The sequence below is a fragment of the Arctopsyche grandis genome, chromosome 6 (genome assembly GCF_051622035.1).
Source record: "Arctopsyche grandis isolate Sample6627 chromosome 6, ASM5162203v2, whole genome shotgun sequence".
Taxonomy (NCBI): domain Eukaryota; kingdom Metazoa; phylum Arthropoda; class Insecta; order Trichoptera; family Hydropsychidae; genus Arctopsyche; species Arctopsyche grandis.
In genome coordinates, this window is record NC_135360.1 from 33,909,781 (window position 1) to 33,936,380 (window position 26,600).

Below are 26,600 nucleotides of genomic sequence, written 5' to 3' on the forward strand. Positions count from 1 at the left end.
TATTGTGTATTGATATATTTTGTTTGTAAATTATTATTGTAACCACGTGTGTGTGGCTCGTCGCACTATTTACTTCAAAGTAAATATTATAATCGATGATTATTATTTAAATAAAAAAACGTTTTTAAAATATTAATTTGTTTTTCTATTCCTTTTTTTCGACGCATGAATAGAGCACACAACCAAGACAACACAAAATGAAATATAATATGTAATAAAAATAAAACCACAATGATAATATTCACGTAATTATATCTGTATTTAAGCCAAAACTCTTGTATTACAAGATTATCTCATCGTCTGCATCTCCTTGCACATAATTCAATATTATATAACATATATAACTTCGCTAGGTCACTTTGTTAACCATTACACGTTTCACATCTTTGTTAATTATTGCCCCTTCACTCCCAAGAAAAAAAATAAAATAAAAATGATAACTTTTCATTATACTCTCTTAACTAACAAAATCACAATGGACACTGTTAATTCATATAACATTTAAATAATATTCAAATCGGGTCATCTTCAAATAAACTACAAATCACATAAATAGCCTGTGAAATAAATAAACAAACGGATAAAATTGTGCAGCAGTTTTTAGTTGATTACCTTCAAATGTACCGACACAGGATCGTTTCCAAAACGATTGCGAAAAAGAAGGATCCCGTCCCGTTCGATATATATATATATAATATAAATTGTATCAAGTTTGAGCTTATAAAAATCAGATTCATTCGGTTTTGAGCAACGTATTAAAAAATGAAAGTTACAAAAACAAAAATGATATACATACATATATAAATATAATAATTTTAAATTTAAAGTAACAATTTCAATTTTTTAAATTCATATTAAGCTATATATGTGTGTGTGTATGTTTTTGTGTGTGACGGTTCTATTTAGATTCAATGCATTCTGTGGTTACGGGTGTGTTGTTTTTAGGGGCGTTAGCAAACCCAGACGACAGCGGGATGCTGTTAAATTTGCTATTCTGATTGATTTCCAACGGGGAGCCACCGTTGTTGAGGACATTTGCGTTATTATAATATCCATTCGTATTTGCATACTGTCCGTTCATACTATTCGGCGGAATCACCCAACCATTTGGATTGACGGGACCCATCATCGAGTGCAACTTTCTCTGCTGTTGCATGTGCGCCGGATTTATATATTGCTGTTGCTGTTGCTGTTGCTGTTGTTGTTGTTGTTGTTGTTGTTGTTGTTGTTGTTGTTGTTGTTGTTGTTGTTGTTGTTGTTGTTGTTGTTGTTGTTGTTGTTGTTGTTGCTGCTGTTGTTGTTGCTGTTGCTGCTGTTGTTGCGGAGAGTTTTGATTACCTATTAAATGATTATTTGGAATTTGTTGTTGTTGCTGCTGCTGTGGCATCACCATGCCGTTTTGTTGATGGTGGATTCTATTGCCCTGTTGCTGCTGTTGCAACAGTGACATCTGTTGCATCTGCGCCGAATTTGACATTTGTTGTTGTAAGATTTTACTGACGCCGTTCAGCATCGTGGGATTGATGGTTAGCGACTGATTGAACCTAGCGAATAATTCCTGTTGTACGAGTTGCTGCTGCTGCTGCTGTTGGGATTGCAATTGCAACATGGTTTTGCTCTGCGGGAAGTTGTACGACGTCGACATTATTGCCGGATCTATTTGAGTCCAATCTGAGACTATTCCTCCGCCCTGTGAATAACCTGCCGAATAAAAATCAATATTAACCACCATCAATCAGTATGTCAACCGAGTCAATTGAAATCTTCCAAACGGTATTTCAATTACCTTGAGTTGGTTGTGGTCGTGGTACTCCTATACCAAAAGCATTCATATGAGTGAAACCCGAAGGCGGAGGACGAGATCTCCTACCCAATCTTTCACTGGACTCGGGGCTGCAAAATAAACACGATCTATGTTAGCAAAATTAATTTTAGTTTTTGTACAAATATTTTGTGCAAATATGTGTGTCACTCGGTCCCGTTGAGAGTTACATAGGTGTGAGAGGGAACTGACCTGGTACGGTGAATCATCCCATCATTCATCTCGAGGCAGTAATATAGTGAAAGAATTCACTACACTGACAAAAACTGATCGGTGATTTATATGTCGGTGCATATAAATAAAGATTTTCTCTTTTTGTAAAAGAACATTCTACATAATGCGGAAAATGATCTAATCGAAATTGAATTCACCATATACGAATTTTAGCTGAAGCATAGTTGAGTACCGTCGTTAGTAACGCGATAAATCGTCTAATAGTGTATTACCTAGTTTTTGGTTCATTTTGCTGCAGCATTTCCGTTGCCATCATTTCTGCTAAACCTTTCTGAGTCTCCTTGATTGGATCGAAGTCGAGGTCGTCGTCGACGATCGACTGCTTGTCCACCGTCAAGTTCTGTTGATCTGGATGCTCGTTGACTAATTGGGCGTCGTGTCCCGTCTGCTGCTGGTCCATCTTCGACTTGAGACGGAAGTAGGCGTTGCCCGGCCGCATTTGTAAATCTAACGCCACACAAAACACACAATCAATGACAAACGGCGTGGAAAGAAAAAAACAGAAAGAAACAACCTAACAATACAAAAAGCTAAATTACTAATGTGTCCAGGGTCCGAGTCGGCCGCGCCGTTCTGCAGGTGAACGGGCACGTTGGAAACGTCCTGTTGCACGTTCGTATAGTTCCTATGCATGTGTTGGCTTTCTATGAACGCGAGCGATTGCATGGAGACGGGTGGGACCTGCGGCAAGCCTTGCGGTGCGGGGCCGCTCCCCTCGGTCGGATTCTGCACGTTGCCGTTGCGACCATTCATATTAGACTTCATCTGCAGATTCTTGTGAAAGTCGGTGAAAAACTTGTCCATACTGTTCTCGCCTATATACCTGCCCTTTGACGAAATTTCATTTCCAAATCCGTTGGTCAGTATGTGATTGTCGGCGTTCATGGACATGCCGAAGTTGGACGGGACCGTTCCGTCCATCCTAATGCCGAACGGAGGCAAAACGTTAGCGCCCTGGAACACGGGAAGGTCCGCCTTTGCGGCGTTTGAACTGTTGACGAATTGTTTGGCTAAGTCGGTGGTTAAGAGTCCGTGTTGACTGTGTCTGTTGATGAGTTCGTTCTGTCTCAATAATAATTCGTTCTGTCGTTGCCTGAGGAGTCGCTCGTCGTCGGCCAGCATTGTGTGGTTCAACTGATGTTCGTTTATGAACGGCATGTTCCTATTTTCTAATAAACCAAAGTCCATATTGGATTTCAGCTGCATGTTGCGCTGCAGCAGCTGATGGCTGCCGCCGAGGTTCATCATCTCCTGGTGCCTGCTCAGAAGCATCATGTTGCTCTCAGTGAGCATGTCACGACCGTCGTGATCCTCCAGCAGGCTGTGCTCACTGTTGTCTAACAAGTCGTGATTGTCCAGAAGGCTGTGTCTGTCGTCAGTGTCCAATTCAATGTCATCACTCTCGCTGCGGCACATGGAGTTGCTATTAAATGCTTGTTCGTGAAATATGTCTAGTATTTCTTCGTTTACAATCTGTTTGCCTTTGGATTTGTCGGCGACGTCTCTTTTCGTGCTCTCTTTTTCCGCTATGCCGTTGTTTTTGTGTTCACTGTTACCGTTACTGGTGTGTTGCTGTTGTTGATTCTGCTTATCAGATTTCACTTTCTTATTACTCGAACCTTTCTTTTCCTTGCCCGACTGTCCGGATTTACTATTTTTACTATTGGTATTGTTATCTGAATTCGTCTGTTGGTTCTCTTTGTTACTTTTGTTCTGTTTTGATTTTGAATTATTGGTCTGATTGTTTTGATGGTTTCCGGAAGTTTGCGGTGACGGCGTAGATCCTAAAAAACATTAACACAAAAATAGAATCCTCATACACAGTTAGAAGACACTTCCTATAAAATAAAATCTAAAAATACGTAAATCACCATTACATTAACAAATATGGCACTACTGAAACAAATCAAAATCGAAGCACACGTAAGTAAAACTATTATATGTATATAGTCGATTTTTTTCAATACCTTGTCTTTGTGTATCTCTATCGTGACTGAGCCCCGCATCAGAGGCTCCCGGAGAATGAGACGTCGGCGACGGATTCAAACTAGGCCAAGCTTCTTTACTATTTAGAGAAGAAGATGAGGACGACGATGATGAAGAAGAAGACAGAGGCGCACTGGTAACCATCCCCCCGCCTGACAAATTCGATCCGCTCTTAGATCTGCATCAAACGACATTACAACCAATGAATTACGTATGTGAAAACTAAATAAAAGCTTTTTTAATAAAAAGACACATCAAATAGCAAATACATATACGAATAGTATACGAAAAGTGAGGACTAACTTGGAATTGGCTATATTAATGCTAGAAGATGTAACCACGGTTGTTGGAATGAATGTATTTTGACCCGTATCTGCAAAAACATCAACACAAATTATACACACATGCATACATCCGATGAAAGTGTTTCTGCACGTTGGGGGGAGTAAAAACAACACTCACTATTATTAGATGGAGATGAATCTTTTGCAGTAGTTGTAGTTGTAGTAGTGGTAGACGTTTTATTGGTAGATGAACTAGTTATGGACATTGTGCTGGGGGTGTCCGGCTGTGCTAGCAATTGGTTGTGTAGTTTCTTTTCATATATTTGATGGAGACCTTGGTGCATTTCCTCTTTCGTAAAAGACGCTTTCGCATCACCTGCAAATGTCAATGTAAAACACGTGAATCTCTCCAAATCTAACTCTAACAATTAACCACAAATAACATTAATAATAATCCAAAACAATTAACAACAAATCTCTAATGTAATCAACAATCAATAGCCAAATGTACATATTGTATATTGTAGTAAAATCCAATCGCAATCAACGATCGAGTCAATTTAATCAGTCACGTGACACATACATATGTACATAATTAATTAATACTTCATTTCAATAAAACAGTCATCACAAATCTTTAGATATGATTAAACGCGATTAAGCATTTGTCTATTTTTCCCCACACACTAGTATGAACGGGCTGTCGCCACGCTATTTATTGATTTTATATAATCAAAGTGAATAAAATGACTGGATAAAATCTGAGAATAAAGCTTTCAAAACGTCCAAGACAAATACTGAGATTTTTCCTCAAGGAAAAAACACCATCCTTGCTTGACACAACATGCTTCCTTACAACGCCGTTTCCAATAATATAATGTAACATATTCTCCTTGCATATATGTATGTATATCTAGGGTTGCCAACAGGTCTCTTTTTAAGGGAACCTGTTCTCTTTTTTAACACAATTCTTTAGTTCTCTATCTTTTTTATATCATACCCACAATGTCCTCTTTTTCAATTTTGACAATAATTTCACGCAATCCATACTATATTTTCTCTCACAAGATATGACGTGAGTGGAGAGGCTTTTGCAATACCTGGCCAAAATGCCAATGTATAGAAAGAATATTTTCCATGATCAGCGGACAGTCGACCAAAGAAAGAAATAAGCTGAAAATTTCCACTGTATTTTAAGCGTGGTATGTGATTACAAAAATATATTATATTTAGAATTTTATAAAGAAATGAAAGAAAATACAAAACTTTTGCACCAAATTAGCAGTGTAGATAAATATAGCAACAGAGAGATGATGAAATTGAGAGTGACAATGAAGATGATTAAATTGAACAATTCTTCAAAGTTCCTAACTACATACATACATATGTATGTTCCAGTTATTATGAAAGTGGAACAAATCATATGATATTTCGTTTGAGATAATTGTGATTCTTAGCCTTTGTAGATATAATCATTCCTGTACTGGTAGAATTTTACGATTACCTTGTAAAGTAATGGTATTTTTACATACCTCCTTTGCATTTCACATGGTTTTCGTGTTATTGGTACCTTAAATGACTTTTTTCACTTTAATATAATTTACTAGTCTCTTCTTAACTTCGCTTTCGATTTTTACGTCTGATTTCGTGACGAAATTTGGGTTCTTATCCGATCGTTTTTTGTCAATGACACTTGGCAACCCTATGTAAAGGTTCCCCCTCGACAAAGTCTTCCCTCACAATCCCATCACTAAATCTGCTAGTGTAAGTGTGGAGTACTCGTACCCGATTGGTTAGACATGTAAACACCAAATGACATACAAACCTAATTCGTGCAGATACATGCAGTCGGCTTTCGGACAAGGTTGATTGCGCATAAAGTTAGCACAATATTTAGTCGTACCCAGGCTACCTTTCAACACTCTCCCGTCTATCGTTACATTGTTTACGTTTTGGATGGCTCGTAGAGCGTCTGCACTGCTGACGTAAGTCACATACGCAGACGCCGAAGGACCCTACAAACCACAAAACCAATTCATTCCAATATACAGTGTACAAACAGCATACGTAATAAAAAATAAACAAATTAGTCAGATTATTATAGTCTACCTGTGAACCTGCATACGTTGTGCTATGATTAATTACTACTTTATGAATTTTGCCATATTTTCCAAAATATTCTTGTTTCTTTAACACCTGCAAAATCGATTATAATTGCATGAGTCTACCGTTGGATAGACAGACGACACATACGTACATATACGTGAGCGAAAATTTAAGGGTGTTACCTCCGGATCGGCGAGTCTAACGGGTAGTCCGACGACAAAAACTAAATTCTTTTGTACCACTCTGACGCTGCTCAATTGCCGCCGGCTCTCTAACGTCTTGTTGCGCCGCTGTTGTTCGCGCACACGCTTCTCCGTCTTCATCGCAGCCACCTGTTCCGACAACACACAAACGAACGGTCAGTCAACGAGCCGCCTCAGTCGCGTATGGAAACGCATACATACATTTTATCAAAGCATGCGTACACTCATAATATCATAAATATATATGTTTTATCTACACGTCGGGCCACTTCCTCCAAATGGAAATGATAGTGAATAACTGAACGTTCCCAAATATTCGGCTACAGACAAAATCTGAATATTATATTGACCCTACTAAGCAAGTTAAAGCTTTACCCCTATTAGTACCTACATCAAAATTGCTAATTTTCACCTTTTGTAGTGGGTACCTTATTGATTATTATTGATGAGTGAAATTTTACAACATATCTATTCCTCGCTTTGCAGAGGAGATTCGCCTCTGAAAAGTCGTCTGTAGACCGAAATTCTATACCAAATATTCCCATTAAAATCTTTCTTCTCAAGTGATTACAACAAACTGCTTATTTTTATCATACCGGTCATCGTTATACTACATACATATATCCCTACGATCTTCAACTTGGATTGCTCATAAGGTATTGAATAATTTCTGAATATGTATCTATCTACAGTGTTCTCTCAATTATCCAGTTGCATATTATAAATTTATTTATTTTTATTTTCATTATTTTTGAAAGAAAATCGCGTCTGTCGTTTAAGGGGATTGAAATAAAAAATCTTCCTATTAATTATTATAACCAAAACGGAGCATGAATAGATAGAGAGATCTTCTTCGAAGATTGGTTCAAAACTAAATGGGTTCGTAAAGTGAGAGATTTTTTTTGAAAAGTAAAAGTTGCCACAGAAAGCAGTATTGTTAATCGATAATGATCCTTCTCATCCAAATGATTACTAATATTAAAAAATACTAATATTAAAAAATACTAATATTAAAAACCAACTTTCTTTCTGCTATCATAAGACAGACAGTCTAATGATAGCAGAATTTCTAAGAAAGTCTAATTCAACCCATGGACAACCCAAAGTGTCATATCATCACTGAAACGGCTTTACCGTGCTTGTCTTCTCGAAACTCTTATCGAGGAAGATGATAACTTGATCAATTTCTGGAAAAAATAAGTGTATCGGATGCTATAAACGGAATAGCAAAATCTTGATCGAAAGTAAAACCAACAACAATGGTTTCCGATAATGGAGAAAGATTATTTCTTCATAACGTGGAAATAGATTCATCGGATTGTGAAATATGTCTGAATCTGAAATATGCAGATTTATGGAAAATTTAAAATACTTCAAAAATGTCTATGTCTAATGGCACTCAAACAATAGAAACAATATCAAAAATTAACACTTCAGATTATCCGTGTTTTTCAGTAATTCGTTCCCATATTTCCCAGCATTAACCCGGATAATCGAGAATACACTGTACTTGTATATGTATGAAATATATCCAAAACTATAAAATAAAAGCGTTCTTTGTTGAACATGCACCTGAATTGTGACTTGATTTATGATCAAGAAACGTTTCCCAAAATTAGAGTTACTTAAAAAAAACATTACCAACTAGAGGATCAGGTTACTTCTGTACAAAACCTTTCATTTAGCTTAGTAAAATTTTGCTCAAACACATACATATATATGTAAGATTGTAAGTTTAATAGATAGCATTGGCTATTCAATCACTACTTATTCTTTATATAATGCAGCAATTATAATAATTCCATACTAAACGGATGGAAATGTGTCACATACTTTTATGCGTAAACAAAATAATAACCTGTTCCTGTGAAAGGGGTGTAAAGTCAGCTGGATTTTCAGGATACGCCTTCCGACAAGCCGGACACAGGCCATTCTCGCCTTCCCGAATTCGATTCCAACAAAATCGACATATCTAAAACAAACACAACATTAATTTCAAAACACAAACAATCCAACCAATCAATCGGATGTAAAATACATCAAAAAACTCTCACCTGATAACCGCACGTGCACGGATAGAAGTGCAGATCGTCTACTTCTAAAGCTTCCATACATAGCGGACATTCCACCTGAAATTCCAATCCAAATACGATCACACAAACGACGAAAAGTTTAAACAATCGAGACATTACATACAATTCATATCGTATATACAATACTTTTACAATAGTTTGTTACAAACCTGTTCCTCTCCGCTTTGATTCATAACTGACATTTCTATTGAAAATCAATTATGGGGGGGGGTATGTTTGTGTGCAACTTTTAAATATGAATGTGTAAATTTTGCTAATAAGTAACAATGATCCAAAAGTTCCACAACGACCGATGGAGAATCTGCAATGTGAAATTAAAAATGTCATCACTACAATTGAAATCGTACTCATTACATATTGATATGATCAAACTCGGGGATGAATGATTTTAATATATAATAAAATATACTGTTTACAGTGAAACCTAGAACTGAGGATGAAGTCAAAAAAAAATACGAGATAGCCATGTTTAAACTTAAAAGAGATTTCAAAAGTACCGATGAAGAAAAATTTTAACCCTTTGAATGCTGACATCGATCGGCGTTTTGTCAACGTGTCCATGAGTCTGAAATACGCCAATAGGCGTCGTATTATGAGTATGTAACAAGAATATTACCCGCCAAGCCTTTCCAGGTAGCGTTGAAAATAAATGCATTGAACATGGGACGTATAATCCGTGTAAATATTTATAAAGACTGGTTTACATCGGTATTTCTGAATTTATAACCATAGCTGAATTTCTCGATGGAAATCCCCAACTGCCGAGTATTTTAGATTGTGGCCTGGCATTTAGATTGTGAGCTAAACATTTTAACAACAATGAGGAAGATGGAACTAATTTTGGAAAAATACATTCATTAATAGACTCGTTTTATTTATTTTATTATATTGTTGCAAGATATATTAGAGAGTCTAAACACACCTTCACACAACTCGAAATCCTCGGCGGTAGTTTGTTTGGATTAGCTACAATTTTTTAATACCTGCTTTCTATTGGATTTCTAAGTAATTCTAGTTGGAAATGGTGGGCTTTCAACAGAAAAGACGTGTCAATAATAAATAAGTAAACATAGACGAAGACGTTTTGTTTTATGTTGAAAATGTCTCGAAAAAGAACTGCCACAAGGGCAAGATGCAATCAAACGTGTCTATTACGATCGTTTTCACCGTCAAACTTATCAGAAACGATTTAAATTTCCATCGTTGACCAAAGTATCAAAACGTTCGGAAGACTGTAGGAATAGATACTGAATCAATATCGAAGTGACATATAGAATAGCCTTGTAAAAATCGACAAAGGACATCGTTGAAATACTCTGCGTTGAAGACAAATCTGCTTTTTCATATAAAATGTCGTTTTTGAGTATAGGAAGACATGTAGAAAGACACACATTCTATCTTCTATAACCCATTTATGTGGACCGATAGCATTTAGCACGTACAATGTTTCTTTGTACAAGTTGATGGACTATAAATCATAAATCGAATCATACAACGTTTGTCACTATCAGATATACCCAAGTTTTATACATATGTACGTCTCACTGCCGACAAAACAAATCGAGTGAAACTTTCCTGTTGGCGCTCTCGTGGTCTCTTTCAAAATTGTATCGATTTGAATAGGAATTTTTAAGCATATTAATGAGCGTCAGACTGAAAACAATACAAACATTATATCTTTTGTGTTATCAAAACATTTTCACTGATAAAAATACAACAAAGGAAGATTTGGAATGTTTATTTTTGCCATGTTGCAAATTTATATCGGTACATGTGTATGTATATAAAGAAACGGCGTGAATCGTCGTCGAATTGACCTGCATCAGGTTCTGCATTCACAAATACGATACACACGTTGACAAAGTGCATTCGACGGTTTACTTTTTAATTGACATTTGAACGTGCATCGAGATTTCGATCGAAATACAATAGTATTGTCGAAAATTTCAGATTCGCTACCTTCGAGAAATTCGAATCGATTATTAAATAAATGAAAGATTTTCGAAAATTCTTTTGTTTCTTCAACGCAATATAGAATGAAATAAAAATGTGCAATTCTTTTGTTTTTTTTTTTTTATTTTATTATTATTGCAATGGCCGAAAAAAAAATCAAAACAAACGAAAGCGCATTCGATTCGTTCGGATCGATCGGATGCGATCGAAATGTGACATTCGACGATGGAACGTTATTTATTATTTGAACAGGTTGGCGACGAGCGGCTTTCAGTCAACAAAGAGATGAGAAACAAAACGAACGACGCAATCTGTCAAAACGGGCGAACGGGCTGGTGCAAGGGGGGAGAGGTGAGAGGTGAGAGGTGAGAGGTGAGAGGTGAGAGGAGAGTGGAGAGTGGAGAGTGGAGAGTGGGCGAGTGAAGGGCGAACTCCTCGCACGGAGCGAGCGATGACGTATGACACAATACAGAGAGACACGTATCGACGATTGTCCGCCACCGCCACGACACGTCCGAGCCTGACTTGGAAATGGAATCCGAATCCGAATCCGAATCCAAATCCAAATCCAAACGCGAATCCGTCCGGGGCGAGGTGCGGGGAGGGGAGGGGAGGGGTGGGGGCGGAGAGGGTGATGACACATCAGCGGCAGCGCGCCGTTCCAAATGTCGTAAGCGACCGGACGGCGGCAGACGATTCCCGCCCGTCGGGGTGACGTTAGAGGGCGGGGGCGGGGGCGATCCGCGCGACGGGGTAGAGGGGACGGGGAAGGGGGCGCGGGCGTCTCACCTGTCGCCGGGGGGGGCGGGGCTCGCGGGGAGGCGGCGGGGCTGCGGCTCGGGGGATGTTATGTTCGGTCGGTCGAATCCGAGGTGCGAATCGCAGGTCGCGAATCGCGAGTTGCGAATTGCGAATTGCGAATCCCGAATGTCGGATTCAATCCGCCAGCTCGGCCGTGAGCTCTACTAGTGGTAGTGGTAGTGGTAGTGGTAGTACTCCTACTACTCCACTTCCACTTCGATACCAATACCAATCCGATACCGAAACTAATACCAATACCAATACGAATCCAATACCTCTCTACGCCGACATCGCACCAGAGACAACCGACCGCTCCGAGCGCGACTCTCTCACTCTCTCTCCCTCTCTCCACTTCCAACGACTGCCTGACCTCGATCAACTATCAAGACCGCCCTTTTTCCATTTCGAACGTTTTCCGTTACTTTTCCAGCTCGTTTCTATTTTTATTGTTTCATTTTTGTGCGAGAAGATGCCGTTTCGTATCGTCCTAGTGTAGAAAACGATCGAGTCGAAATGTGCAATCTATTGTTTTCCTTTTCAAATTTTATATGCGACTCTTTCGACGCGTGCATTGCGTTGAAATATGAACTATTTATTTTGAAATCAGTTCTGGGCGAAACACGACAACCGTTAACTGAACGATATTTAGATTAAAAATTGTTTTGGAATTGAATTTATTTTATTTTAAATATATAAAGCGGGCTCTATACTCGCGCCGAAACGAATACACTCACATTTCGACTAATGGTCCGTACGCACCAAACCAACGACGATTTTGGGCCAACTTTTAAAACCAGTAGCGTACAAAATATCGAAATAAAAATTAAATTAAAAAATTGAAATTAAATATCAAAATTAAGCTAAAGAACGAGATTGAGCTAAAATTAGATTATCGTTGATGTTTTGAATTACAACAATGTTTTGAATTACGACGATACGCATTACAACCAGAGAAATATTATAATTTCTCTGATTACGAGCGAAAAAAACCTTGTTATTGTTTCTTATAAGTCGTCACGATATACTGCTGTGTTTCCGCCGTCGATGAAACATTTAACAAAAAAAATATCGGTGATTTGTCAAAGGGTTTTTTTTTCTTTCGTCGAAATAAAATTAATAATCACACATTATCCGATAAATTTTACCTCTGAGATGGATTTAATTATTTGATTTATTTCGATGAGAGAAACAATTGAAGACATTATCCGATAAAATTTACCTCTGAAATGATTTAATTAATTGATTTATTTCGACGAGAGAAACAATTGAAGACTAAAAAAAATTCGATTGATAGACCGACAACGCTCCGGATTGCGATCATCGCTCGGTCACCCATACTAATACATGAGATATTCTCAGTAACTGCGCATTACGGGGAAGTAAAAATAATAATTCTTTGATTTTTTTTTCGATCTTAGTGCGTATCTTCGTAAGTCAAAACATCTTCGACAAACAAAAGTCGAGGATTACCTGTATGTGATTGTTGATGATCTAATTTTAGGTCAATCTCGAAAATTTATTTAAATTGGGCATGTTCTGTTTTAACTTTCAATATTTTATTTTAATTTTAATATATTGATTATAATTTTATTTTGATATTTGAATTTAATTTTAATATAATAATAATAGTTTTAATTTTGATATTTAATTTCAACTTTTAAATTTAATTTTTATTTCGATATTTTGTACGCTACTGGTTTTATCCTACTGGTTAAAACGTTGGCCCAAAATCGTCGTTGGTTTGGTCCGTACGCAGCATAACATGCAATGTGTTCGCGGCCGTTTACGGCGCGAGTGTAGAGCCCGCTTAATATATAATTTCGAAAGAGACTTTGTATGTAAGTATTTTTGGTTGCGAACATCGAAATGAAGTCAAAGTTTCTATGACGACGATTTGATTGGTTGAATATTATTTATTTTCGATTGAAATAAATCTAATAAAAAAACAAAGTAATATTTACTATTAGATTCGCCATGTTTAAGTTGTTTATATTACAAATACCGAGTGAAGCCGGGTAAAACAACTAATAAAACTAAAAAAATATAAAAAATAAATAAAATGAAAAAATTAATAAGCATAAAAGACAATATTTAAATTCCAATTATCCCTTCGAGTGCAGACGTCTTTTCTGTTGAAAGCTCGCCACCCTGAAAATTTCACCAACATTTCCAACTTGAATTATTTAGAAATCCAATAGAAAGCAAGTATGTATATAAATTGTAGCCAATCCAAGCAAACCCTAGATAACTAACGCCGAGGATGTCGAGTTTTGTAAAGGTGTGTTTAGACTAGTTTTGTAAAAAAGTTTAGAACATTTAGTATTGATATTAAAATTAATATCTGCCAAAACAGATATATAAATAGCGGTAAACGGATTATTGCGCAAATTGCGATCACGCGCACGACAATCGTTGCCACAAAAATCGCGAATACGGCACTCGAGTTCTCGTTATCGGGATCGCTATTTGCGGAATAATCACCGAAGCGTATCAATAGCACCATTAACTATCGTATACCTATTTTATATATAGGTATGTATGTATATAAAATAAATCAATTTTAGATTAATTTGTGTAAACCTAACATTAGCACACACACGATTTTTAAAGAACGATCCGACTAAAAAAACGTCATATAAGGTTTTTTTTTAATTCAGATGCGTGGCTTAATTTTTTATTATAAAATAAAACGGGTTTAATTTTTTTTTAATTTGCTAGACATCTTTTATACATATTATATACATAACTGAACTATATTTACGGTTCGGTGATTACTAGTCAAATGTGAACCAGTTTTCTCGTGACCGATTTTAGGGTTGTGACCAGTTTTCTCGTGACCAGTTTTAGTGTGACGGGTGATCACGTGTGACCGATCTAGAGCGACCGGTTGTCCTGTGACTGGTTCACATATGACTAGTAGTCCGTTTACCATATTTACATATACAGTTAACCGAACAATATATTTGAATAGTTAACTGAACAATATTTACTGCGGGTCGGTGATATTCCGAACAAAGCGTATACGCAGTGGTGTCACCATAATGGTTTCCACGGGTTTTCGGAAACCCGTTGTTAAAAGTCAAAAGTTTCCGGAAACCCGTTAAATCTAAAAATTTATATAATTTTTGTCAAAAATTATACAAATCTTGAAAATTATTTTCGACGGTTACAAATTCGAAGAGATCGCAGTCGATTTCATAGCAGGTAAAGAGAAAATATCTTTTTTCGAAATATATACATATATATATATATATATATATATATATATATATATATATATATATATATATATATATATATATATATATATATATATATATAAATTGAAAAAAAATTGGGTGATTAGGGTGACACCACTGCGTACACATTAATAAAATCTTAATCACGGATCATCTGGCACACGAAAGTTCCATCCATTGAAAGTAACGCACGCGAACTATCATACTTACGAGAATTTATGTGAGTGCCAGATATTCTGTATTTAGTCCCAGAGAGTGGAGGTCGGGGGTGGGGTTTAGCCGGTAAAAATCCGACACTAAACTGCAGTTCGGACTGTAGGCTGTCTTCCGAAGATTCCCCACCTCCAGCGCAGTGAAAAAAAAAGATATTCTGTATTCACGATTTTCGTGGCAACGATTGTTGTGTGCGCGATCGCAATTTGCAAAATAATCCATTTACCGTTTACTACATACATACATATGTATATCTTATTGTTTATAAATAAATAAATACACAATATTTATTATCTTTCCAGTTAGTCATTGATATGAGCGCTCAGATAAGAATTAATGACGAAGAAATGGCGAATTAGCAAATGAAAACATTAATTTTCTTAAAATACGAAAATACAACATAAAATAAAATACAAGACTTAAGGCCATACAATACTTAATATTATATTGTAGCAGTTATAAATATTCATCTAAATTCACATTAAAATTTAACTAAAAAATGTTGTTTACTCATATTGTATTTTAGTCTGCATTATATTGAAAATCATGTAAAAATATAATTTGGTGTACAAATATTATGAGGATTTTTTCAGTACATTGGTACACTTCTTCTCAGGACAAGTAATTATGTGAATTAATCACCTCGTTCCAACAGCTGCAGATCATCATAAGAATAGAAAATGTGGCATTATACTAAAAGGCGAAGTAAGAAGAGGCTTTTAGAATTCTTTTTAAGAATAGTAATACCAAAATCTATAATTATAAATAATTAATAAAAATATAATAATTAATACCAAACAGTTTTACAAATACCTACTGTCAATAACTATTAAAAAATAATGCAAAAAAGCGCTAGTTATTTTGATCTATATGTACATACATGGTGTATATTTTTTACTTAAATTTTATTTTCATCTATATGTACCATAATATCAATTAACTTCATTCTGCCTTGGTAAAAGAAATGAACTGAAGACATACAATTAGGGTTTTTGGGCAACTGTTCTGGTAAGTTGTATGATAAAACCAGTACACTTTTTTATGTAATGAAATTTTTTTATCTAATAAATTGATTGAAAAATTCAAGGAATTCTGCGAAAATGATGTCCCATACAAATATATTGTCACATTAGTGGAATACTGTATCTGTTTACTAGGAACAAATGCTTCTGCCAGACGACTTTTTTCTTTGATTAACAATATGTGGTCCAGTGATAAAACGCAACTAAATATTGAAACATTAAAATGTTTGTTAATCACTAAGTATAATTATAACCAGTCTTGTATAGAATCTTATAGAATTCAAAAAAATTAATTCATTTTTTCATATGTGCGTCTTGAATTTGAAAGCATTTTGAATTTAAAAAAAACTGGTCACCTTATTAAAATGGTTAGCTAATTATTAGTTAACAATTTACGAATGAGCTAATAGGTCCTTCGATATATCAGACTTGTCGTGTATAGACACATAAGATTCTGATGATGCAAAATAAAGACAAAATCAATGCATTGTGGCATTATTTTCAATAAAAATGTCACGAGTAGCCAACAAGCTGACGGTCATCAACATCAATCAGTGACAAGTGTCAAACTGACAACTACATATTATTCTAACCTGCAAAAACTATATTCATAGTTACCAACCATTTCCGTCATTGGCATACTTTTTCACATATATATGTGAATTTCTTTGATATATTAGTCGTTTACCATGCAATAGTCTTAAGCCTCTTAAACTTCAAAATTTAAAAGAAGAACCCTGTGACATTACTATAATTTACATACTTTTAATAATTAATTTCCTATTCACTATTGACTGATATAAATATAATAAGTTGACATAAATAAGCGTTAATGTATCGTTATAGTTGAATATCTAATAATTTCACCCTTTTTATATTGTCTAATAGGTAGTTCTAGTCTTACACATCCCCCCCCCCTCCCCCCTCTCTTCCTACCCAGTTATATTTCTTCATAAAATATTTTAACTCTTTTGCGTTTGAAGACTGCTAAAAATGAAGGATTTCTGCGTAACGTTCTCATCTAATATTTTACTCTCAGAAAAAAATGGATGTATATTTTGCTAGTTTTGTAAAGTCACAACACCCTTTCTTCTTCCCCTTCTCATCACAAAATATTAGATTACATATTTCAGACATCTTACCATTTGGTTTAAGACAGTGCTGTCATTTCCAAAAACCCATTGTCAAAATTTCTCGAAATATCTTTAAGCCAATGTGCTTTTGAATTACTAGTAATATAATTTCGTTGAGAAAAAATAAATGAAAGTTAATAGTAATAGTATGTTTTTGAATCAAATGAGGGATTTGGATGTTAAATAAACGTATTTTTTTATCCCTGGAACTACTATAATTTATTTACAGACCTAACGGTAAAAGTCGGGTTTATAGACGAGGTGGATCCGCTAGGCTTGGTCGCCACTGGGAGCGAACCCGCTCCGTGCTGTGATTGGCTGCTTTGTGCGAGTACTCGAGTGTTGCCGTGCCGTGAATATACTCGGCTTTTACCAAATGAAATACTCCGACTATACTGCCTAGTTCACATATAAATTCGGACGGTTGGCCAGCGTACGGACATATATTGCGAATGGAATATACACGCATTCGTTTGTGGTTTAATACAAATTCATCTAATTATGAATCAAAACGGGCACACGTTGTGCCAAATTGACGCTTCATCTTTCTTTTCACACGCATCCACATATTTTCCACATTTTGCATGTGTATTTCACTATCATTGGGATCCACAAAAATATCCTGGTGAACCTGGTGTCGGAGTATTTCATCTGGTAAAAGTCGAGTTTATTCACGGCACGGCAATACTCGAGTACTCGCACAAAGCAGCCAATCACAGCAAGGAGCGGGTTCGCTCCCAGCGGCGACCGAGCCTACCGGATCCACCTCGTCTATAAACCCGACATTTACCGACCTAACTATAAGTTTAACTCAATGAAAAACCCATCAGGCATCATCCATGTAATAATTAAGTTTCCATGGATATTTAGATATTATTATTGTAATGAATGTTTAAAAAAATGTTTTTTGTTACGGCATTTGGATGACACCATTTGGTTATGGGCTATTTCTAAATTCCGCAACTATGGCTAGTGTAAGTGATGATAACTAGAGGTAGGATATTCACAGTGCTATCCATTGTTCCATTGTTGTAAATCCTTTGTAAAAAAGGTTCGGCAAACCTTTAACAATGCATTTACAACCTTTGAACAATACGCGGCACCTTCTGGGTCCGGTGACTAATGATAACCGAATTTATAAATCTTTCGATGATTACTTCTCAAATGTGAATCGCTACATAAATAATAAAAATCTCGTAGAAAAAAAAATATTCAGCAATATTTGAGCAGTTTTCTATATGACAATTTTCCTGTGCAGCCTATTTTTGTGCGACATATTTCCTGTTAGCGTTTCACATTTGAAAAAATACCCGTTTACCATTTTGCACTGTGACCATTTTTAAAACCTTTTTATTTCGTTGTAGACATTCGAGAAGTTTCATTTCAGAACAATATTACGTCGTTTTGACCTGAACATTATATTTATTAAACCAGTCATAGAGCGAAAAAACATATATTAAAATTGTGAATGTTTATACATTCATTCGCAATCTCTATCGCAAAGCCCAAAGACTCTTGAAGAAAAGGTATTAATAGCAGTAATGTTACCCGACAAAAACTTTTTAAAGTATTTTAATTATTTTAATAGCTTATAAATTCAATTCAGTAATTGTTGAGCCTCGATCACGCCGACTTTCGTTTTAATTCCAAAATGTTCGTTTGTCATTCCGAGTGTTGACAGCAGTTGGTAGCAGTTGGCGGCAGTGGCTGTCTCCTCGTGTCTTTCCTTGCGATCTGCTGAGCGCGATTGCGGCGGTCGCCAACATTACCGGTGAGAAAGGGCTCAGCCCCCTCAGATATCGCCCCCGCACACCCCTCCAACTCCCCGGGAGCCCCCGACACTGAAGACTACGCCCTCAGTGCCCCCGCCGCCTCGATGCGACCCGATTAACCGGATCGCCGGCCTCCATAGTATCCAATGGCCCTACCCAATCCTCAAATCGTTCATGTTTTATTAGAAACCAACAAACGTCAACGAATGTTCCTTGAAAATATTGATACATTTAATACTTCAACTGCTTCTATCCTTGATTTTAAGACCTTTCGCTCAACTTGAAAGTCAATTGTTGACGTTTCAATTTGGCGCCGAAGAGGTTATGTCGTCTCCCAATTCAATTTTTCCCATACATTGCGTGCATGTGAGTGAACTGTTTTAATTAATTGTCAGTTATATTGAATGTATATTTTGTATGTTTCAGAAAATGGCTCCCCGTAAAAATAAAGTAGCAAAAGAGGAGGTCCAAGTTTCATTGGGACCTCAAGTACGCGAAGGCCAGACTGCTTTCGCAGTAGCACACATTTTCGCATCGTTCAATGACACTTTCGTCCATGTGACCGATTTGTCGGGACGCGAAACCATCGCTCGCGTCACCGGAGGCATGAAAGTCAAAGCTGACAGAGATGAAGCGTCTCCGTACGCTGCTATGTTGGCCGCTCAGGTACGTCTCGGAACGACTTTAAAACTGTTCCAAACCGCCAGTGTTTTTATTATACGCTATTATTATTATTATATTGTAGGACGTTGCCGAAAAGTGCAAATTGTTGGGCATCACAGCGCTCCACATTAAGCTCCGAGCCACCGGAGGAAACAAAACAAAGACCCCTGGACCGGGTGCACAGTCTGCGTTGAGAGCTCTCGCTCGTTCTTCTATTAAGATAGGACGTATCGAGGATGTGACGCCGATTCCGTCCGACACGACGAGAAGGAAGGGAGGTCGCCGTGGACGCAGGCTTTAGAATAACTATTTTATATTTTTACTTCTGATTTGGTTATTGCACTCCGATGTAAAACTGGAAATATAAAAGCAAATAAAAAATTATTCAACACTATGATCTTTTATTTTTTAATTAAATTTACGCTGAATATGTATTCTTTGAATGTAGACTAGAAATATTCGTCTTCAATAATTGTAAGTGCAGTGCAACCTGTCAAGAACTGCAATAATTCAGATAAAACTAGGTCTTGCTGGTGAGGTGTTGGGTTTTCTACTCATGATCCAAACTTTTATATACATTTAATAACTGATATAAAAGTTAAAGCTTCTCAAAATCGATTTACATTTACATTACATTTTTTTTGTGTTATATTTTTTGACCATTGTGGCGCTTTAGGAATTCCTGTTATGCCACAATGGTCTGTTTAGAATAAATAAATAAATTACAGTAATTTACTGGGCATAGCACAATATGGAGAGTTACATTTATTCATTGAAATTTTTAAAAGCAATCAGTTTAAAAATTGTTTACTATCGCAACACATGAAACTGTTAATATAATGCTCGGCTTTACCCAGCTGCAACTTTGTAATTTAATACACATTTAAAGATTCAAAATCCTTTTACGTTTCTTATTTCTGACATGCCAGAAACTAAATTTCGAAATTAAATTGATTTTATTTAGAGAAACAGCAAAAAAATATATAAACAAAAGGGTTCGGTGATTACTCGTCACAAAGTCACTAAAATCTCTATAACGGAACATCTGGCAGCCGAAAAGTCCATCATACTAACGAGAACTTGAGTGCCAAATATTGTGTATTCGCGATTTTCATGGCAAAAATTGTCTTTGTGACCACCCCAATGTGACGAATAGTCCAATTACCAAACAAAAGATCAGGGCTTCTTTTTGAAAAAAAAAGGTGCTGGAGGTCACTTCTTGTCAAGTTTTTTATTGGAAAAGATTGGTTCGGTGATTATTGCCCACAAAGCGCTCGCCCAAAAGTCACTAAAATCTACAACAGATCATCTGGCAGACGAAAAGTCCATCATACTAACGAGAAATCGAGTGCCACATATTCCATAAACAGTATATTCAGTATAAACAGATTTATTTCAAGGAAAACCATAAAAATTTACTGTTTTATGTTCCATGTATTTTCTATTGGCTTCATAATTGCGCAATGATAGTTAATAAAATTATAATACAAATATTACACGATTCCATCATGTTGGGTATTGATACTTGTCTCAAGATAACAATAGATAAAACTTTTATTCTTGAAATATAACATTTATTAGCTAAACGTGAGAATTTTTGAAAAACAAAATTCAAAAGGCGCCTATAATTAAGAAATTAATCCTCATTGTGGTATAATGGATGATAAAGAAGCTTTTATGACCATTGGAAATTTATATAAAAAATACGCCATCTATTGTTTTACGGATAGAAACAAAAATGACAGCAAAATTCAAATAAAACGCTCCTCATTTGCTTCTTGCATATAATTAATTTAAATTCATATATATGTAGGTACATACTACGTATTATTTAACAATTAATAAGTAGTAAATAAAACGAAAACTCTATAAACAATTATTTATTTTGTATAAAATAAAATGAAAATTATATTTAATTTTGACATTGAAATATATATATATTACATATATATATACATACATACATATATATATATACATAATATAATATAAAACAGCTCATATGCGATAAATAATTCTCTACGATTACGATTGTCATAAAATCTTCAACATATGTACAAGAATTGGTGGGTAGATGCAAATTGAAAATTTACAATAAAAAAACGTAAAGCGTGTTGAGAAATTCATTAAAATAATAATTATACAATACATAGATTTTTTTTGATTTGATTAACATGTTCTACCTAAAAAATAAATATAAATTAAACATTAAATATATCAAAAGAAACGGTAAACAATGACGATGCGTGTGATAACTACGCATTCCATGTACAGCCGACGGACATTATAATACAATCGTCAAAACACCGTGATATGTAACTTTGTAAGCGGCGGCGGTGCGAAAATTAACAACATAAACACGGCCCGAGCGAATTGTGAACTGTCACCAAATATATATACGAGACGAAGATCCAACGGAGATCTTCCCCTTCAGTAAAGCAGCTCACAAAAATATATCTCACAACACCGACGACGACGACGTACATACATATATAATATTTTTTACGCACGGCGATATACACATGTATGCATATATATATATATATATATTGAAAATAGTAAAACTAGCATATTTTTTACACATTTTATATTGGGCATGTTACGTGCGCGCGCGTACATTCTGACAATTGAATTATCTAAAATGTGACATTTCATATATAATTATTTTGACTGTTCCGAAAGAATTAAATAAAAACGTTACATAATGTATATACTTAATAGTATTGCACAAGCCTAACATTTGGTATTTAAACGCTAAGATTAGAATAATGGCAGACCGTACAAAAAGGCTGTTTTTTGAAGGCAGTTTTCTCATGCTAAAAATGACATACAGCTGCTCGCTCACAATTTTGTCTACTTTTACACACATTTTCTTAAACTTCTATATATGTATGTATATACAGCATACGCATTCAACTCCAAAATAATTCATTATCGTGTATGATTTTTTTTTATACAATAATAATAATTTATTACATAGTGTGATCAAACATGATATCATATAAATATGTTTATATTATATATATATATATAATAAGACAAAAAAGAAAAGAAAGTAAGAGAAAGAAAGAAAAAACAAACCGTGCATTGTATTTATAGTGCACGTGTTAAAACTTCGAGCAACAATAACAAATCACAGTGTATAAAATCTTATGCAAGATGTATATAAATAAATTCCTTCAGCCTATACAAAACAGATCAGATTTTACAAATTCAGTCATCTTATTAATTTTTATTATACATGTATGCAACTGTCTGATTATATTATATATAATATATAATTAAATATATATTTATATATATATATATACACAAGAGAGTAGAAAATAGTTTGTATTCACTAAAAAGCATTGCCGTAATTATGAAAATTTTACAGAAATATTAAATTTTTCTAAGTCTACGCCCATAAACGAACATGTATGAATAGAAATGTCAATTCCATTCTTATTTTTTTATTTTTTTTTGTTAATACTTTCATTATTTTTGCTCAAATATATTACATATTTTTTTACATACACATATATACACACACACACACACAAACACGTTTATATACAATAAAACCTCGCTTGCTTATAAGACATCGTCAAACGACTACTCGGTAAGACACATATATTCCACTGCCTCCGTTTTTGATTCCGCTGCCTCTTACGTGTCAATAATAATTAAAATTATTTACATACACATATCAAGTATATAAAAAAGTACATTCTGCGTAAAAAAGATAAAATTTGTACTCGAAAATTCCGATTCGTCAGCGACAGCTGAAAACACTCGAGAGTAAATCGGACCATTGTTTTTATCATCAGTCCAATCTATTCCGCCTGTTTTATAAGCTGCATATTCAATTTCATCTACAAAGGCACTATCGGTCAATATTATATAATATTAAATGAGCAATTCTTATATATTTGTCGAATCTATGTATGTATATTGAAAGCGAGCCCAAAGATTTTGATGAAACTACACAGAACCACCCTCTTCAGGCATGTAAAAAACGATTTAAACATGAAAACGAGCTAAAATGGTAAAACAAGCGATTCACAAAGCAGTAATACATAAATAAATCTAACGAAGACTGATCTGTAATCACCAAACAGAAGGAGAAAATTAGTTTTTTTATAAAAATGCATGCTTTCACAGCCCCTTTATAGAGCGGTGTTAGATCTTTCAGATATTTCGACTGCAAATAAGCTTTAGTCAGCTTCAAAAGTCACAACATTATACATCAAGTTTATAAACAAACGGCAAAATCGTACATATCGTCTTAGTGCCTCGGTAAATGAAATGAAGCATATCGACATCGCTAATTATGAAGGTTACACACACACATATCTATATCCATATAAATATATAGAAGAAAAGTGTACATCGGAAACAGTGGAAATCTTATAAAGAAAAATGTGAAAAATGAATTCGAGGTCTTACTGCGCGTACAAACGCACGTCCGTCGATATTTACAAACAAGTCTAAACATATACGCATATGTGCTAAACCGAAATGAATTGATCAGCATTTCCCTACTACGCCTACCACAAAGTGATCGATACGATAATATATAATAATATAATATTAATAATAAATTCATAAACAGTGTGTACACGAAAACTCAAAAAAATTTGAATAATAAATTCATTCTAAAAACTACACTTATTAAATGCATTCACGAACCGATCTGTCCCCTTCCAAATCACAAATAATGAATAACCAACAATACAATATAAAGGAATGTATCACAAGATATAAATATATATATTATTATATGATATTTTTTTTTGAAAATTCATCATCGATATATGTGTGTGACTATTTCTCTCCCAGTTGATTTATGCTCCTTCTCTTAATTCATCCACTTTCGGCAGTTCGGCGCGCCGCACATACACGAAATCTTGTGAGCGTCGTCTTCTATGTCAAATTTGTAATCGTAGGCCAGCTGAAAGCACAAAGCGTATCGCATTATTCATACAACCAAATAAAACACTGTTCAAGTTTGAAATATTTCAAGCCTCCGTCGTACTTCTTCGCCGCGCATAATCCTCCTCTTGGCGAAGATGATGATGCGCAAATCTCGTTCGACTTCTACGGCCTCGGCGACGCAGTTGGGATTGCACGAGTGGTTTATGTAGCGAGCGAGTCCACCAGACAGCGTGGCGTCCACTACTCGCTCCTCGTCCAGTCGAAACATGTAAATTCCTCGATTCTACAAAATGGAAAGAGGCGTGATTTAATATCCTCCCCATTACGACAAAAAAAAATATGATTATTATCCGTCATCGGATACTCACTCTAGCTTCGTATTTTTTCTCTCTAATTTCCGACAACTCGTGTCTGATCACTTCGCCGATATACTCGATGACCATTGTATATTTTTCTAAATCGCGCGCCGCATATAGTCCTAGCCCTTGGATCTTAGACCTAAAGTTACACATAAATAAAATGATAAACCATCTCATTTAGATATATCTGAATATGAAATCGAATGTAATATAAAGTATCCTTATACATATATTTAAACCATGGATGTTTAAATATCAAACTTTTTTTTTAAATACATATAATAGTGAAAGGGTTCAACTCTGCATGGCATACAATAAAATAAAAATTCGGATGTGACCGACCTGCGAATTTAATGTATTTGAGGAATATATAAAAAGGTTACAAAACAAAATTGGATAATTAAACATACATACACGTTCAAGCATACCGACTATGAGATCATTTTCGATACAAATTGAGCGCAAATGTAGGGAAACTTGCACAAGACAAAAGTTCTACTTCCGGTTGTTGGATTTTGTTCGAATTTTTTTCATTCATTAAAATCACTATATTATTATACACATTATAATAAAATGTTGTTCTAAAAAAAATTACTGCTTCTGGTTTACGAATTCTTACCAAAACCTTATCATCTCTAAGTTAGTACATAATGATACAAATAAAAAATTTCAGCTTGATACGTTCAAGGGTGTGGAAAAAATGGTGATCATAACATTTTTGACTTTTTTAGGAGGAAAAAATCCCACTTCCGGATTATTAATTTTAGTGATTTTTTTTTTATTTTCATCACATTGATACAAGAATTATACTTGAATTTTTTAAAGGGGCCGAAAAAAATTGTGAAAAAAAAATCGAACAAGAGTAAACTGCCACTTCCGGTTGGCGGATGCTTACCAAATTTTATATATAACTCGGTATTAAGCTTAAACTTCTAGATATGAAATTTCAGTTCAAAAAACTAAAAGGTTTCTGAGAAAAACATAATAAACCTCGATTCTCTACAGTAAAAGTACTACTTCTGGTTCAGGTAAAAATATTAGGGTATAAAATTTATAATGTCTATTACATGTAAAAAAAATTCAGTTAGCGGTTTGGGAGATAATTGAAATCAAAAACTTAAAAAAAAGAGGACACCTATAAGGGGAGGTACTATTACCGGCCAACTTAAAAATTTGAAAAAAATTTACGTCATATCGATAAGAATTTCAGTAACCAATACTAAGTTTCAGTTCGTTAAGACTAACTTTGTTCAAATCCCCAAAATACAGACACACACATTTCTTCTAGATCATGAAAACATAATCAGTGATCGATTCCGAGTTTGAATCAGTCAAAATCTCGAATTTTCGCATGATCACAAAACTTCATCTATTGTTACTACGTACATAGATAAAGTAATAGATTAACCTTTAAATTCAGATATAAAAAAAAAAAATCACCTAGCAAGATAAACATTGTTACGCCATTCTTGTTTCATTTTCTTGTACTGACTGCTTTTGCTGTGTACGAATTGCTTCGAATACGGGCAAGCATGTTCTCCGGGCGGCGGCGGGGGAGCCAGTGGCGGTGGCGGAGCACGAGGAGTTGGAGGCGGTGCTCTAACGGCCAACGCACGTCTCCACTGAGCGCCCCTAATATTGGCACGAGGCTCGGTGCGGGCCGCTCCCGATGGATTCACCGCCAACGGCAATTCCAACAGCGGATTTCTTCCATACTTAAATCGATAATCGGAAAGGGTATCAATACCTAAAATGTCAACACTGATTAAGTAAAATAATTACAACATACAAAAAAAACAC

The 26,600-nt window shown here is 35.3% G+C and overlaps 3 protein-coding genes across 6 annotated transcripts in view; 1 reads left to right on the forward strand and 2 right to left on the reverse strand.

Annotated features, from left to right (window-relative positions):
* Positions 1 to 236: 236 nt before the first annotated feature.
* LOC143912857 (uncharacterized) lies at positions 237 to 11,845 on the reverse strand. 4 transcript variants are annotated; one of them, XM_077432293.1, is made up of 15 exons: positions 11,152 to 11,279; positions 10,246 to 10,381; positions 8,878 to 9,029; positions 8,690 to 8,764; positions 8,494 to 8,607; positions 6,615 to 6,764; positions 6,436 to 6,522; positions 6,152 to 6,341; positions 4,505 to 4,702; positions 4,346 to 4,415; positions 4,024 to 4,220; positions 2,596 to 3,840; positions 2,269 to 2,503; positions 1,787 to 1,893; positions 237 to 1,701 (listed from the first exon to the last, which is right to left on the reverse strand). In XM_077432293.1, exons 3-15 carry the CDS (start codon positions 8,908 to 8,910, stop codon positions 899 to 901), a joined length of 3,504 nt encoding a protein of 1,167 aa, XP_077288419.1. In that variant the 5' UTR covers positions 8,911 to 9,029; positions 10,246 to 10,381; positions 11,152 to 11,279; the 3' UTR covers positions 237 to 898. The 4 variants fall into 4 exon arrangements, with proteins under 4 accessions (XP_077288419.1, XP_077288417.1, XP_077288416.1 ...); XM_077432291.1 differs by lacking the exons at positions 10,246 to 10,381; positions 11,152 to 11,279 and adding an exon at positions 11,758 to 11,845; XM_077432290.1 differs by lacking the exons at positions 10,246 to 10,381; positions 11,152 to 11,279 and adding an exon at positions 11,471 to 11,819.
* A 6,850-nt stretch (positions 11,846 to 18,695) lies between these two features.
* On the forward strand, positions 18,696 to 19,920 carry LOC143912860 (small ribosomal subunit protein uS11). The gene is made up of 3 exons (XM_077432298.1): positions 18,696 to 18,860; positions 19,288 to 19,527; positions 19,607 to 19,920. The coding sequence occupies exons 2-3, from the start codon at positions 19,291 to 19,293 to the stop codon at positions 19,823 to 19,825; spliced, it is 456 nt and encodes a 151-aa protein (XP_077288424.1). The 5' UTR covers positions 18,696 to 18,860; positions 19,288 to 19,290; the 3' UTR covers positions 19,826 to 19,920.
* A 3,397-nt stretch (positions 19,921 to 23,317) lies between these two features.
* LOC143912856 (uncharacterized) overlaps positions 23,318 to 26,600 on the reverse strand; it is a 38,659-nt gene continuing 35,376 nt past the window's right edge. Inside the window, exons 41-44 of the mRNA XM_077432289.1 lie at positions 26,241 to 26,547; positions 24,810 to 24,939; positions 24,542 to 24,724; positions 23,318 to 24,457 (exon numbers count right to left, since the gene is read on the reverse strand). Coding sequence (XP_077288415.1) covers positions 24,365 to 24,457; positions 24,542 to 24,724; positions 24,810 to 24,939; positions 26,241 to 26,547 — 713 coding nt within the window. The 3' untranslated portion in view covers positions 23,318 to 24,364. The remainder of the gene's footprint in view (positions 24,458 to 24,541; positions 24,725 to 24,809; positions 24,940 to 26,240; positions 26,548 to 26,600) is intronic.

Bases quoted from the DNA above. Each gene is read 5' to 3' on its own strand.
- LOC143912857 (XM_077432291.1), bottom strand. From the start codon at position 8,910: ATGTCAGTTATGAATCAAAGCGGAGAGGAACAG. The intron at 4,416-4,504 runs GTGAGTGTTGTT...ATGTTTTTGCAG, and splicing joins TTCATCTCCATCTAATAATA to ATACGGGTCAAAATACATTC. The intron at 1,894-2,268 runs GTAATACACTAT...TTTATTTTGCAG, and splicing joins CAAAATGAACCAAAAACTAG to CCCCGAGTCCAGTGAAAGAT.
- LOC143912860 (XM_077432298.1), top strand. From the start codon at position 19,291: ATGGCTCCCCGTAAAAATAAAGTAGCAAAAGAGGAGGTCCAAGTTTCA. The intron at 19,528-19,606 runs GTACGTCTCGGA...ATTATATTGTAG, and splicing joins CTGCTATGTTGGCCGCTCAG to GACGTTGCCGAAAAGTGCAA.